The sequence below is a fragment of the Lynx rufus genome, unplaced genomic scaffold (genome assembly GCF_022079265.1).
Source record: "Lynx rufus isolate CCGP_SWC_20201006 ecotype Redwood Valley unplaced genomic scaffold, mLynRuf1.p SCAF_5, whole genome shotgun sequence".
NCBI classification, from domain to species: Eukaryota; Metazoa; Chordata; class Mammalia; order Carnivora; family Felidae; genus Lynx; species Lynx rufus.
The window spans coordinates 10945113-10961828 of NW_025814867.1; the positions used below are offsets into that span (position 1 = coordinate 10945113).

Below are 16716 nucleotides of genomic sequence, written 5' to 3' on the forward strand. Positions count from 1 at the left end.
GTGATTTACTCTCTCTGGATCGCCATCTCCTTATCCGTGTGACCAAATGGTTAGCCTCAGTTACTGCCAAAGTGCCTGTTTCTCGGTTTTCAAAAATCCCAGCTCTGATGCAAGCCGACGGGAATGATGGTGACTGATCCTGTTTCAAAGGATAGCCAGAGGAAGCATGATGAATGGTCCTCAACCCCATCTGTCTCTGCCCCCCACGAACCACTCTCTGTCCTGGTAGCAGGCACAGATCCGCTTACGGGCTTCCTGCCAACAAAAATGAAAAGCCAGTCTAAGCCCAGACACAAGACCAGCATGAGGTCCCATTAGCCGAAGCTTTTCCAGAGCCCTCAATCTAGAATCTTTCTTCTCCTGCCCTCCCCCCCCCCCAAACACCCTTTGTCCCGGGCAGGATCTCACAGCTTCTCCATCCACCACCAGAAACATCCAGTCGCTTAAAAACAATTTTGGAGCAACACAGGCTGGGGCTGAGCAATTAGGCGTTCACGAGGCCCCTGTTGTCAACTGGTCATTAGTTTAATGAAGGACTATTAAAAACACATAAAAATCTCAACCAACAAAAATAAGCCAAGCAGCCAAAGCCAGTGTCTTCACTGTGTACCAGGGCCCGCCAGTCGCGGGAGGGACGCCCCACGCGGACATCCAGAAGTAGGGGCGTGTGCTGCCTGGGAGCCCCAGGCTTTAGCTGGCTTTCGTTCCTAAAATCCTCACGGTGTAAGGACCTGTGACCACACACACACACACGATATTAATTCTAGGAAGTGGTGTTAAATTCTGATGAGACAAAAAGGAGGTACGTTCGATCTAGAGAGAGGGCGGGAAGGCAGTCTTTGGTTCCTCGTCTCTTCAGCGTTCTTTCAGCCTTTGCCATTTTTACCTGCCGAAGGGAGGTGGATGAATGCCAGACTGCGTGACTTCCTTCCCGAGGTGCTCAAATTCCTGAAAAGCGGCTTTTGTTACAAAAGAAATGGCTCAAAACGGACTGGGGGGGGGTGGGTATTCATTCACATTGAGGTCTTTTTTTTTTTTTTTTTTTTTTTTGACAAGGCAGCTCTAGCAGCTGATTCCAGGGGGAGAAGGATCAGAAAGGCCAGCCAGCTCCTCACGGGCTGTTTCCCAGAGTCAGGCGGGAGAGGGACCCACGACCGAGACTTTTATAGGCAGAGCGGAACAAGTCAGGAGCCCCTGTGGAAACCCTTCCCTTTACCCTCCCAGGCCACTGGCCAGTGGAAGCTGCTTATGTAATTGGACCATTTCCCTTTCCGGACAAAGACAAAACCATGCTTGGGGCGCCTGGGTGGCTCAGTCGGTTACGCATCCAACTCTGGCTCAGGGCATGATCTCACGGTTCGTGGGTTCGTGGGTTCGAGCCCCGCGTCGGGCTCTGTGCTGACAGCTCAGAGCCTGGAGCCTGCTTGGGATTCTGTGTCTCCCTCTCTCTCTCCTCCTTCCCCCGCTCATGCTCTGTGTCTCTTTCTCTCTTAAAAATAAATAAACATTTAAAAAAAAAAATCTTTTTAAACCATTCTTGGAAAAACCTTTGTCAGCAGCAGACTATTTTTCCATTAAAAAGAACAACCAACCAAACTATCAAAGCAACCGAGTAGCATAATTCAGAGGCAAGAAGTCCCTTTCCGGCTCAAGACAACATAGGAGAGAAATACATGAATTAATGGAATGCTTTGGTCTCTGGTAAAATTCTACAATCAAGAGACTTTCCACGCTTTTTAAATATTAATGCTGCCAGTTTCCCAAAGAATAAAACACCACACTTTCCCCAGATTTCCAAGTAAAAGCAAACCCCAGTGGGAGAGGAACTTCCCACCACCCAGGAAAGGCTGGGGCAAAGCCGGAAGTGAAACACAAGGCTCTCAATTCACTATTCTTCGCTGAAGCGCAGGCATGAACACAGAGCCCACTCTTCAGGCTCAGATTCAACACCGCTAACAGTGGCCGGCCGCAATTAGCTCCTCGAGCAGAAATAACAAGGCTGACTTTACCTTCAGAGCACCACAAAGTTCGACGGTGTCTGCATCATCAACCACAGTAATTCGAAAATTCGGAGTCTGCAGAAGTTCTTTGAAGAGAAGGCCATTCTCCATTATCTTGCTGCCTATGGAAAGGTTACCAAAAAAAGGCAATTGAGAGGAATGCGGAATCTTAGCTTCCCCATCTAACCCGGTTTAAAATGTTTTTCTTACTACGATATGTATCTGTATCACAGAAAATGTAGCAAATTCAGAGGAATAGAACTTGAAAATAAAAATGTTCCATAATTCTACCGCAGATGATCATTAACAATTTGGCACACATCTTTAAGTTCCTGAAATATGAATAGACATAGTTCTTCTCCGAATTGGCAACATAATATATATGTGGTTTCATAATCTGCTCTCTCCATTTTATGGCATGAATAACTTTCACTGACATAGTTTCTACATCATCTTAAATAGCAGCTTTCTCTTTTCCTGGGGAAGTGTATTCTATTTTATCTAAGCATCTTTCAATGTCTAACACCTAGCGACTTTCTGCTACCACAAACACCTATGGACCAACGTCTATGTTTACATCTGTAACAGATTTGTGTTCAAACCACCCACCCTGTCCTTTCCGCGAGGAAGAGTGCATTCCTTTCCACTAAGGTTAGGCTTGACCACACGGAGTGCCTGGACTGAAAGCAAGTGGGACATATTTCCGCACCTCTTAACTTCGGGCTCGGTCATGTGATTTGCCGTGGTCAACAGGACACTAGCCGACATGACGCAGGAGGTCTTGCGGTCGGCTTGTGCAGAAGTGGGGCTGGTCTCCTTGTACCGCTGCCTTCACTGTGAGAACATTCCCCGGCTAGCCCCTTGGGCCGAGCAGGAAGATGACGGACACACGGAGCGAAGAAACACCCAGCTGAGAGCAGCCGACCCCAAGGGGACCCACGGGTGTCAGCTGTGCTCTGGGCCACCGAGATTCTGCGATCTTACTTAGCATCAGGATGGCGAGAGAGAACCCATACAGACGCCAACAACTGTGTTCATGGACTAAATAGTGGAAGATGCAAATGCATTAAGAAGAGTACTTGCTTTCGCTACCGCCACGTCCGTGCCTGGAACGGGAGGGACGCTTTCTCATGTTTTGTTTAGGAACTCAGGACTAAGACTCAAACAAAACTTTACACATAAAGCCTGGTGTGAAATCTGCTCTGATGGGCGAGGGTGCGGCGTGGGGCTCAGCTCTGGGAAGGCTCTGGAAATCAGATCATAAAACTTCCCAGCCAAGTCCTGGCTCTCAAGTCACACACAGATGGCGGAAAGCTCACTGAGCACTCTCCGATTTGGGCTCCGCCCGCCTCTAGGTCCACAAGCTCGTTCCCACGCGGGTCTCTGCACATTACCATCACCTGGGGACCTTTAACTGCACCGAAGCCCAGGCCGCATCCCAGGCCAATTAAATCAGTCTCCAGGGCAGCAGGCATCAGTAACTTGTGAAGCGCCCTGGGTGACTCCTGCAGACAAGTTTGCAAACTCCTGATTTAACCTCCTGCAGGCTCAACTCCCTCATGAGTGAACCGTAGGGCACTCTCAGGACTGCTGTGGGGTTAAATAAGAAGCGGGTGTGAAAGCAGCCTATTAGAGCACACAGAGGTCCTATATAATGACGATGGGGATAGCTGACACATGCTTATGGCTGATTCTCCCCGCTTACAGACAGGGGGCTCAGAGAGGTTTACCAACTTGCCCAGGATCACACAGCTCAGAGGAGACAGAGCCCAATTCTACCCCAGGGGCTCTGAGTCTCTATGCTATGCTTCCTGAGTGTGGCGAAGGGTGGGGGGGGGTGGGGGTGGGGGGAAGATAGACCAGAAAAAAAACAAACAAACAAAAAATCACAGAGCTGTATTTTTCCAATGCAGAAAAGAAGTGATTGTCAGCAATTACGAGTACATCCATAATTAATATGTGAAAAGAATCCAGGGGGGAGTGGAAGGTGAGGGGCGCCTACATGGGGTTCATGACCACGTTCTGCCTCCTTCTGTTTGTTTTGTTTAAATGAATTTCCCACGATGAAATGTTTAAAATGTCTACACCCAATACTCAGAAACACATTTTCTATTCCACAAGCATTGCTATTATCTATGACTTAGCTGAGTTCTCCAAATATTAGAACTGTGTCAGTTTGAGCAAACGGCCGTCTTCCTTTTTCAAACAGTCTAGCAGACCACGGGGGTGATTCTGTGCAATCCTGTTTCATCACCTGGGTTGGGTAAACTCGCCCCCACCCCCCGCCTCCACATCATGACATCATCACAGTCTTTCTCCTGTGTCCCTCACCGTGGGCCACAGCTCAGAGCCTCCAGCATGAAGGACGATCGTTAAGCATCACAGACGAGCCCTTCGCTCAAGTCACTATAATCCAGCTGTCTGCGGCTGGAAGCGAGGTGCTGTTGTGAGCAATGTGACAGACAAGACAGGCAGGGAGGAAGGTGCTCTCCACGTGCCACTGATACAGGTGGGGTCTGTCGGTTCCTCTGTGGCTGCAAATTACATACAGTGTCCCTTAGAGAAGTGGGCTTGGTTTACTGCAATCCCACCTTTTCTCAGATGTAACTTCAAGAAAATTATTATTTTAAGTCCCAGACAGGAAAGCACTAACTGTGTTGTTACCAGTCCTAAGTAGTGGTAAGGCAAGCAGGGACCCAGACCAGAACGGGTAATCCCAACAGCCATGGAGAAGGGCTGCCCCAAACTCAGTATGAACCAAAAGACAGGGGTATCTCGCTTCTCTTTCATGCCAAGTTTTAGAGATAATCAGCCTGTTTATAAAGTCTCCTTCAAAACCCTCTTGCGGTTTGTGATTCCATACTTGTTTGTGTATTTGGAAGCTCCAGAAGGAGCTTATGAATCCTTGACACTTAGCAGATGCTGGATACATAATAGGTTTCGAAAAATATTCGTGAGGTGACGGTAAGTCTCTAGTTTTGTGAAGCCAGTCCCAAGAATGAAGGGAACTCTCACCGCAAGGGGGCACCACAGTTCAGCGTGCTGGTTAGTATTTTTACAAGATCCTGAAAACAAGGCTGTTTTTTCCATCTTCCTCCACAGAAGATTCAAGGGGGCTAAAACTCCTGAATCTACCATAACTAAGAATGAGTTGGTTGCTAATATTATCAAGAAAGGAGATCTGGATTAACCACCGTGGCAACCATCCAATGCAGGAAGTTAATGTTGATACAATTATCTAACATGCAACTCCTCTATTCCAATCTCGCCAATTACTGCAAGGTTGGCAGCCATGACATCTTTCCCCTCCCCCAACCCAGGATCCCACTGCATTTGGTAGTCACATCTCTTGAGTCACCGTTAATCCAGGACCACTCCTTAGCCTTTCATTCTTTCATGACACTGGCATTTTTGAAGAATGCAAGCGAACTGTTTTGTAACACATCCTTTACTTTGGGCTTGTCTGGTTATTTCCTCGTGGTTAATTCAGGTTATATAAGATAATTTAGGCATTATCACCTTTATGTTCTCTGTTCCTTTCAGTGTTTTACTTAATTTAATTTAAGTCACTCTTGCCAACCATTATCCAATCCAGAGAGAAGGCAGAGGGCACAATGGATAAATAGAAGCCAGAGGGAAAGATACATAACCTTGTATGCATTTGTCTGTTTTTACAAACCAAAAAGAGCCTAATGTACCCAACTAGAAGCTTTGTTACAATGACTAGGGCTTAGAGGTATGTAAAAATTCTAGCTAAAATCTATAGGTAGACACAGGTTTCAATCAAGGACTGGGGAGGACATCTCAGCCTTACAGAAGAATGATGGCGACTAACCATTTGCAACCAACTTAATGTGGGGGACAAAGGCAAAAGAAAAAATGAACTTTCCTTACAACTTGCAGCCCATTGACAAGTCCTTGAGAGGGGCAGAGTGACCTTCCTCTAGGGACTCAGCTGCCTTGATGTTGATACTTCACTAAGGGCAAAAGGCGATCTTAGCTTAACAGTATCCTGACTTCCAGGATCCTGTAAGTCTACTTTAACATATAAAAATTCCTTTGGGAGGCCCCTGGGTGGCTCAACTGGTTGAGTGTCTGACTCTTGGTTTTGGCTCACGTCATGATCTCGCGGTTTGTGGGTTCCAGCCCCACATCGGGCTCCGTGTGGGCAGTGCAGAGCCTGCTTGGGATTCTCTGTCTCCCTCTCTCTGCTGCTCCCCTACTCAAGCTCTCGCTCTCTCTCAAAATAAATAAACACAAAAAGAAAATTCCTTTGGAAACTTCCTTTATCTCTATCCCCCCAAGATATATGTTACTAATCATCCTTCAAGCATATGGCCCAGTGCTACACGTCTAAAGGGTCTCATGACTAACATTTTATTAGACAGCAGTACTAAATGATCTTTTCCATTTTTAAAAATGTTTTAAATGTTTATTTACTTTAAGAAAACCACCTATTTGCACCAAAGATGTCTCAAGAATTCTTACTTGACTGTTTGCTCCTGAACCCCAACATTTCCACATCAAACTGATTGCCAAAACTGATCGCCGATTTATTATTGGCAAACAGGACTGAGTTGGAACAAACAACTGTTTTTAAATAAAAGGAATGACATAATTTCACAGGCTACACCAAAATCACAGATGGATAAAAGAATTAATACTGAAAGAATAAAACCTACATATTGACTAATTTTTTTTTTTTTTTCCTGGAAGGATACTTAGAAACTGCTAACAGGGATTCCCTTTGGGAAGAAGGAGGAAAATCACAATCTTTTTTTGTTTTTTTAATAGATGTTATTGCTACGTTTTCAGTCTGGCAAATGCATGTGGAAATTTCATGTTTTTCCTTTTTCATATGAACAATTCCTGTGACAAGACAGATTACCTTATTCCCTAATTTCTTACCATTCAGTGTTGGCACAGAAAATAGGTTACATAAGTTTAATGCTTCTTGTGATAAATGTGAGGGGTTGGCCATTTGGTGATTAAGGCTGCAGGATGTTTGCACGGCAGACCTATCCTTGGCTACCTCATACTGTGTCAGACTGTATTTGATTAAAAGCGATCAATCTCACGATTTTATATAATTGGCTCCAATCTGTTAAACTATTTGCTAAATAAATTAGATCAACCAGCAAAGTTCACAGTATCTTCCAGTAGGGCAGTGTAAGGTGGACAGCAGATTCGAGACTATTCCCTCCTGCCCAGGTGATCTTGTGCAAGTAACTCACTCTTCATCTACCAAGCAGGGAATGGACTGAAGGACTCCAGAAGCTCCTTCCTGTGCTGCTAGCCTGTAACTGCTGGAGTTCCTATGGATCTGTCTGTGAAGAGAACTAGCTCCCTTCCGTGCAGAGGAGCTCCAGAGGTGGGCCCAGAGATTAGATGAACCCTTGTATCTTCCTTCCCAGGAATGATCCTGAGTTACTGGCGAGTTAGGAACCCACTATAAAGGACACTGTTACATGTATCTAAAGAGAACGAGCTTGGAGTCAGACAGTCCCGATCCAAATCTTGGCTCAACTGATGACTGTATAATCTTGGGTAAGTCGCTATAACTCCTTAAGATTTGCTGAATGTTCTTATTGTTTTTAACTCTCTTAAAGTTTTATTTTAATTCCAGATAGTTAACACGCCGTGTTATATTAGTTTCAGGTGTACGATATAGTGATTCAGCACTTCCATACATCACCCAGTGCTCATCACAAATGCACTCCTTAATCCCCATCACATATATAATCCATCCCCCCACCCCTCTGGTAACCATCATCAGTTCTCTATAATTAAGAGTCTGTTTTGTGATCTGTCTCTCTTTCTCATTTTTCCCTTTGCTTGTTTTCTCTTAAATTCCACATATGAGTGAAATCATATGGCATTTATCTTTCTCTGACATATTTTGCTTAGCATTATACTCTCTATATATTGTTGCAAATGGCAAGATTTCATTCTTTTTCGTGGCTGAGTAATACTGCATTCCATTATAGATATAGATATATAGATATCTCACATCTTTGCCCACTCATCAACCAATGGACACTTGGGCTGCTTCCATATCTTGCCTACTGTAAATAATACTGCAATAAACATATGTTCTTGTATTTTTTTGGGTAAATACTTAGTAGTTGAGATTGCTGGGTCATAGGGTAGTTCTATTTTTGACTTTTTGAGGAAACTTCATACTGCTTTCCACAGTGGCTGCACCAGTTTGCATTCCCACCAATGGTGCAAGAGGGTTCCCTTCTCCACATCCTCACCAACACCTGTTGTTTCTTGTGTTGTTGATTTTAGCCATTCTAAATGTGGCTGAGGTATGAGGTGTGGCTCACTGTAGTTTTGATTTGCATTTCCCTGATGATTAGTCACGTTGAGTGTCTTTTCATGTCTGTTGGCCATCTGGATGTCTTCTTTGGAGAAATGTCTGTTCAGGTCTTCTGCCCATTTTTTAATTGGATTATTTGTGTTGGAGGGGTTGAGATGTAGAAGTTCTTTACATATTTTGGATACTAACCCTTTGCCAGATATGTCATTTGCAAGTATCTTCTCCCATTCAGTCGGGTGCCTTTTAGTTTTGTTGATTATTTCCTTCATTGTGCAGAAGCTTTTAATTTCGATGTAGTCCCAGTAGTTTATTTTCCCTTTTGTTCCCTTGCCTCAGACAACATATTTAGAAAGAAGTTGCTATGGCTGATGTCAAAGAAATTACTGCCTGTGCTCTCTTCTAGGAATTCTATGGTTTTAGGTCTCACATTTAGGGCTGTAATCCATTTTGAATTTATTTTTGCACCTGGTGTAAGAAAGTGGTCTAGTTTCATTCTTTTGCAGATAACTGTCCAGTTTTCCCAGCACCAGTTGTTAAAGAGACTGTCGTTTTCCCCTTGTATATTCTTTCCTCCTTTGTCAAAGATTGACCATACAACTGTGAACTTATCTCTGGGATTTCTATTCTGTTCCATTGATCCATGTGTCTATTTTTGTGCTAGTACCATAGAGTTTTGGTTACTACTGCTTTGTAATAAAACTTGAAGTCTGGAAATCTGATGCCTCCAACTTTGCTTTCCTTTTCCAAGGCTGCTTTGGTTATTCAGGGTCTTTTGTGGCACTATACAAATTTTAGGGTACTTTGTTCTAGTTCTGTGAAAAATGTTGTTGGTATTTTGACAGGGATTTCATGAAATGTGTAGATTGCTCTGGGTAGGATAGACATTTTAACAATACTGTTCTTCTAATTCATGAGCATGGAATGTCTTTCTATTCGTGTCATCTTCAGTCTCTTTCATCAATGGTTTATAGTTTCCAGAGTACAGATCTTTTACCTCTTTGGTTAGGTTTACTCCTAGGTATCTTATTTTTGATGCAATGGGATTCAATGGGATTGCTCTCTTAATTTCTCTTTCTACTACTTTATTATTGGTGTACAGAAATGCAACAGATTTCTGTACATTGATTTTGTACCTTGTGGCTTTAGTGAGTTCATGTGAGCTCATGGTGGAGGTTTTTGGTGGAGTATCATGTCATCTGCAAATAGTCCAAGTTTTACTTCTTCCTTACAGATCTATCTGGATTCCTTTTCTTTTTGTTGTCTGACTGCTGTGGCCAGGACTGGCAGTACTATGTTGAATAAAAGTTGTGAGAGTAGACATCCTTATCCTCGTCTTCTTCCTGACCTTAGGGGAGAAGCTCTGTTTTTCCCTATTAAGGATGATGTTAGCTGCGAGTTTTCAGATATGGCCTTTATTATGTTGAGGTATGTTCCCTCTAAATTTACTTTCTTGAGGTTTCTATCATGAATGGATGTTGTACTTTGTCAAGTGCTTTTCTGTACCTGTTGAAATGACCATGTGGTCTTATCCTTTCTCTTACTTATGTGAAGTATCACATTGGCTGATTTGCAAATATTGACCCACCCTTGCAACCCAGGAATAAATCCCACATGATCGTGGTGAACAATCTGTTTAATGTATTGTTGAATTTGGTTTGCTAGTATTTTCTTAAGAATTTTTACATCTATGTTCATCAGGGATACTGGTCTGCAGTTCTCTCTTTTTTCAATTTTTTAAAATCGTTATTTATTTTTGAAAGAGTGAGTGCAAGCAGGGGAGGAACAGAGAGAGAGACACACACACACACACACAGAATCAAAAGCAGGCTCCAGACTCCGAGTGGTCGGCACAGAGCCTGACATAGGGCTCGAACTCATGAACTGCAAGATCATGACCTGAGCTGAAGTCAGATGCTTAACCGACTGAGCCACCCAGGGACCCCTGTAATTCTTTTTTTTTTTTTTTTTAATTTTTTTTTTAACGTTTATTTATTTTTGAGACAGAGAGAGACAGAGCATGAACGGGGGAGGGGCAGAGAGAGAGGGAGACACAGAATCGGAAGCAGGCTCCAGGCTCTGAGCCATCAGCCCAGAGCCCGACGCGGGGCTCGAACTCACGGACCGCGAGCTCGTGACCTGAGCTGAAGTTGGACGCTTAACCGACTGAGCCACCCAGGCGCCCCGTAATTCTTTTTTAGTGGTGTCTTTATCTGGTTTTGGTATCATGGTACTGCTTGCCTCATAGAATAAATCTGGAAGTTTTCCTTCCGTTTCTTTTTTTTTTTTTTGAATAGTTTAAGAAGAACAGATATCAACTCTTCTTTAAATATTTGGTAGAATTCGCCTGAAGCCAACTGGCTCTGGACTTTTGTTTGTTGGGAGGTGGGTTTTGTTTTTAAATGTTTATTTACTAATTTAGAGAGAGAGAGAGGGCACGCACGGGGGTAGAGGCAGAGAGAGAGGGAAGGAATCCCAAGTAGGGTCCATGCTGTCAGTGTGGAGCCTGACGCAGGGCCTTATCTTGTGATTGTGAGATCATAATCTGGGCAGAAATCAAGAGTCGGAGGCTTAACTGACTAAGCCACCCAAGGTGCCCCACGGGAGTTTTTTGATTACTGATTCAATTTCTTGTCTGGTTGTTGGTCTGCTCAAGTTTTCTACTTATTTCTGTTTCAGTTTTGATAGTTTATAAGCATCTAGGAATTGACCCATTTCTTCCAGTTTGTCCAATTTGTCGGCATATAGTTTTTCATACTATTCTCTTCTAATTGCTTATATTTCTGTGGTGTTGACTATTATTTCTCCCTTCTCATTTGTGATTTTGTTTGTGTTCTTTCTCTTTTTGTCTTGATAAATCTGGCTAGAGGTTTATAAATTTTATTGATTTTTTCAAAGAACCAGCTCCTGGTTTCATTGATCTGTTCTACTGATTTTTTTTTAGTTTCTATATAATTTATTTCTGCTCTAATCTTTATTATCTCCTTCCTTCTGCTGGTTTTAGGTTTTGTTTATTGTTCTTCTAGCTCCTTTAGGTCTAAGTTTAGGTTGTCTGAGATTTTTCTTGCTTCCTGAGGTAGACCTGTATTGCTATAAACTTCCTTCTTAGAACTGCTTTTGCTGCATTGCAGAGGTTTTGGACCTTTGTGTTTTCATTTTCATTTATTTTCACATACTTTTTCATTTCCTGATATCCTGGTTAACCCATTCCTTGTTTAGTAGTATGTTATTTAACCTCCATGTATCTGTGGTCTTTCCAGATTTTTTTCTTCTGGTTGACTTCTAGTTTCATAGTATTGTGGGCAGAAAAGGTACATGGTATGATATCAACCTTCTTGTATTTGCTGAGGCCCGTTTTGTGGGCTAATATGTGATCTATTCTGGAGAATGTCCTATGTGCACTTGAAAAGAATGTGTATTTTGCTCTTTTAGGATGGAATGTTCTGAATACATCTGTTAAATCAATCTGTTTCAGTGTGTCATTAAAGCCTTGTTTCCTTGCTGATTTTCTGTTTAGATGATCTGTCCATTGATGTAAGTGGACTGATAGAGCCCCCTAGTATTACTGTATCATTATCAATTAGTTGCTTCATGTTCGTTATTAGCTGTTTTATATATATGGATACTCCCATGTTGGGTACAAAAATATTTACAATTGTTATATCTTCTTGTTAGACTGTCCCCTTTATGACACATAGTGTCCTTCTTTGTGTCCTATTACAGTGTGTGTGGGGTTTTTTTTGTTTTTTAATGTTTATTTAGTTTTGAGAGACAGAGAGAGACAAAGCATGAGTGGTGGAGGGGCAGAGAGAGAGGGAGACACAAAATTTGAAGCAGGCTCCAGGCTCTGAGCTGTCAGCAGAGAGCCTGACGCGGGGCTCAAACTCTGAATGGCGAGATCATGACCTGAGCCAAAGTCGGATGCTTAACCAACTGAGCCACCCAGGCGCCCCTACAGTGATTTTTTTTTTAATGTTTATTTTTTGAGAGAGACAATGCAAGTGGGAGAGGGGCAGAGAGACAGGGGGACACAGGATCCAAAGCTGACTCTGCACTGACAGCAGTGAGTCTGATGCAGGGTTCGAACTCACTAGTAGTGAGATCATGACCTGAGCTGAAGTCAGATGCTCAACTAACTGAGCCACCCAGGTACCCCTTACAGTGTTTGGTTTAAGTGTTTTTTTAAATGTTTATTTATTTTTGAGAGAGAGAGAGAGAGAGAGAGCACATATGCACACATGCAAGGAGGGGCAGGGCAGAGAGAGAGAGGGAGACACAGAATCCGAAGCAGGCTCCAGGCTCTGAGCTGTCAGCACAGAGTCTGATGCGGGGCTCAAACTCACAAACTGCAAGACCATGACCTGAGCCGAAGTCTGAAGTTCAACCAACTGAGGCACCCAGGTGCTCCTACGGGTGTTTGTTCTAAAGTCTATTTCGTCCAGTGTAAGTATTGCTATTTCAGCTTTCTTTTGACATCCATTTGCATGATAGATGGTTCTCCATCCCCGTACTTTTGGTCTGCATGTGTCTCTAGGTCTGCATATCGATGTAGGCAACATATATGGGTCTTGTTTTTTTATCCATTCTGACACCCTATGTCTTTTGACTGGAGCATTTAGTCCATTTACATTCAAAGTAATTATTGATAGATATGTATTTATTGCCATTTTATTACTTGTTTTGTGGTTGTTCCTGAAGATTTTCTCTGATCCTTTCTTGTTTTTCTCCCTTTCATGTTTTGCTAATTTTGTTTAGTAATATATTTGGATTTCTTTCTCTTTATTCTTTGCATATTTATTCGTGGTTTTGATATATGGTTACCATTAGGTTTGTAAAAAACATCTGCATACGGCAGTCTATATTAAGTTTATGGTCATTTAAGTTTGAACCCATTCTTCTCTCCTCTCCTCCCTGTTTTAGGTATATGTTATTATATTTCATATCCTTTTCTTGTGAGTTCTTTGTCTGATTATCCCTATTTTCCACAATGTCTATGCACTTAAAAAGAAAAAGAAAAAGAAGTAACAATGTCCTAAGTTGCAGACATCTATAAAAATCTGGTTCCAAAGGCAAGGGAATTAAAAGCAAAAATGAACTATTGGGACCTCATGAAGAGAAAAAGCTTCTGCACTGCAAAGGAAACAAATCAACAAAACTAAAAGGCAACTGACGGAATGGGAAAAGATATTTGCAAACGACATATCAGACAAAGGGCTAGTATCCAAAATCTACAAAGAACTCACCAAACTCCACACCTGAAAAACAATCCGGTGAAGAAATGGGCAGAAGACATGAATAGACCCTTCTCTAAAGAAGACATCCAGATGGCCAACTGACACATGAAAAGATGCTCAACATCGCTCCTCATCAGGGAAATACAAATCAAAACCACACTCAGATACCACCTCAAGCCAGTCAGAGTGGCCAAAATGAACAAATCAGGAGACTATAGATGCTGGAGAGGATGTGGAGAAACGGGAACCCTCTTGCACTGTTGGTGGGAATGCAAATTGGTACAGCCACTCTGGAAAACAGTGTGGAGGTTCCTCCAAAAATTAAAAATAGATCTACCCTATGACCCAGCAATAGCACTGCTAGGAATTTACCCAAGGGATACAGGAGTGCTGATGCATAGGGGCACTTGTACCCCAGTGTTTACAGCAGCACTTTCAAAAATAGCCAAATGATGGAAAGAGCCTAAATGTCCATCAACTGATGAGTAGATAAAGAAACTGTGGTTTATATACACAATGGAATACTATGTGGCGATGAGAAAGAATGACATCTGGCCTTTTGTAGCAAGGTGGATGGAACTGGAGAGTGTTATGCTAAGTGAAATAAGTCATACAGAGAAAGACAGATACCATATGGTTTCACTCTTATGTGGATCCTGAGAAACTTAACAGAAGACCATGGGGGAGGGGAAGGAAAAGGAAAAAAAAAAAAAAAAGTTAGAGAGGGAGAGAGCCAAACCATAAGAGACTCTTAAAAACTGAGAATAAGTTGAGGGTTGATGGGGGGTGGGAGGGAGGGGAGGGTGGGTGATGGGCATTGAGGAGGGCACCTGTTGGGATGAGCACTGGGTGTCGTGTGGAAACCAATTTGACAATAAATTTCATATTAAAAAAAAAGAATCTGGAGCTATCTTTTCCCATGCCTCATCTCTCTCAGAGCTTCCTTTTACAAAGCCGCACGGAGAAATCATTCACATTGCTGGTATGTCTGACAAGGGTTGAGTTAAGTTCTGGAGTGGTAGATAAGCTTAAACTTGCGCAAGGCATCTGCAAATCCGGCACTGTTACTTTTCTACGAGTCCTTTAATGTGGTACGTGGGCACCTGAGAATTCCAAAGCCCTTTTTAAAAGAAGTGAAAATCTTCACAACCCCAATGTTGTAGAAAGAGTAGAAAGAGCTTTCTATTTTAGGAAATAGGATGGCCAAATTCATGCCTGGGTTCTCTACTGGTTATGTGACCACGGGGCAGGTAACTTATTCACTGAGCTTTGGACTATTCACCTGAAAACAGGGATTCTCCCCACCAATTTTTATCATTCCAATTTTTGGTATATGGGTTGTCGAACTGAGCACTGGAATCCAATGAGGATCCAGATACTGGCATTTGTGAATTTAAAAAATCTGGGTTTTCTAATGCCAGGACAGCCCCACCATGGATGTAATCACCGGTTTGTCAGTGTAAGCAACTTTGCATTTTTGGATCATGGCAGGTCAGAACGGTCTCCTGGCTTTCCTTCATTCTGGAGGCTGGCGAAACATTTTTGTACCCCAGAATGGCCTCCCTGTATAAAACCCCCACCCCACTGAATATTCACTCCAGGAATGTTATGGGGGCAAGGAAGAGTCCGCTACAAAAAATAACAAAAATCGAAAATGTATGTTTTAAAACACCGAATGTCTGGGCTCCCAGCCCCTCCCCGCCCTGCAGCCAACCTCACCGATGGTGGTCTCACAGAACTTCTCTGCAGCCACCTCGCTGGCAATATTGGCTCCCATGAGCACACTGACGTCAATGCCCATCTTCTCCCGGATGATGTCGGAGATGAGCTTCAGCCCCTCAGGACCTTCGTCTATGCCCTGTAAGGATGCCAACAAGTTAGGGGAAAACAAACGACCGAATGAAAGAGGCAAGACACAGTCACTTTTGTAAGTAACAGATTCAGGCAACCAATGGCGTATGCGATGTGAAAAAAAAAACAGCGCTTACAAGAGTAACATACACACCATGTATACAGTGTGAAAAGAGTAACAATAAAACGCAAAGAAAATAAACACACGTAACCACCCAGAACATGACCTACACCACTGAAGTCTTGTGTGTCCATTCCCAAGTTCATCCTCCTTCTCACTACTAGTCCTCACCCCTACTATCCTGAAGGCTGTGTACTCTGCTCCCTTCTGTTCTTGACCATTCTGCCACATAAAGCTATCCCTAAATATGTGAGGCCATTATGCCCGCTTTTGAAAGGCTGTAAGTGCAATTGTACCTTTGGTCTGTGATGTGCTCTTTGGTGCTACATTATTAGTTTAGAGATTCATCCATGTGGTTACATGAATGCTCTGGTTTGTTCCCATTTACCACCATGTAGTATTACCGCTATTCATTTATCCATTCTATTGATGACGGACGTGTGAGTTATTCCAAGTTTGCTTTCATGAACATTCATCCACGAACCCCTCTAAAACACAGTCTCTCTAGAGGTTCCTAACCTTTTTACCATGTGGCCCCCGCATCGTTTTATGGATTCATTCTCAGAATCTGATATGCATAAAGCAAAATGCAGGAGATTACCCAGGAAGCCAATTACGTTGAAATTTAGTTATCAAAGTGCTAAAAAAACAAAACCAAATTTGTGACAAAGTAATATACATGCTATTTTATTAACGCAATTAGAAAGATGATGCGGCAGGTTTAACAATTACTGTAATTTCAAGGTAGTGATCAGCATAAATGACACCTGGAGATAGCTCAAGCCATTGTACAGTGGTAGGAAAATACCCGTGACCTCTACTGAGAGCAGGGCCACAGGCACTGCCTAATGCCACTGTGACCGAAAACCTGGCTTTGTGGCTGGCATTCAAAACCAAAAGAAATGCCCATTTTAGTCACAGGTTAAAATGAATAAAAACGTAATTTTTCTCCCCACATGAATTCTGTCTGTGGACCTCTGGGGGTGGTTTGTGGACTTCTAGTTAAAAACTCCCTCTTTGGGGAATATATCCAGGAGTGGAAACAAATGAGGATTAATTTCCCAGCAACACAAACCACCAGTGATTTCTAGAACACAGCAGAGACCCACGTCCTGGACAGGAAGGTTCATCAGGAGGAGCCCACCCTCTCATCACTGCCACCGCTAAAACCCGCTGTGATAGAGAGCGCCC

General features: G+C 42.9%; 1 protein-coding gene across 1 annotated transcript in view; it reads right to left on the reverse strand.

Moving 5' to 3' along the window:
• The window catches only part of GPD1L (glycerol-3-phosphate dehydrogenase 1 like), a 58348-nt gene that overhangs the window by 19379 nt on the left and 22253 nt on the right, over positions 1 to 16716 (reverse strand). Inside the window, exons 4-5 of the mRNA XM_047099245.1 lie at positions 15273 to 15411; positions 2010 to 2122 (exon numbers count right to left, since the gene is read on the reverse strand). Of these exons, the coding sequence (XP_046955201.1) occupies positions 2010 to 2122; positions 15273 to 15411 (252 nt within the window). The remainder of the gene's footprint in view (positions 1 to 2009; positions 2123 to 15272; positions 15412 to 16716) is intronic.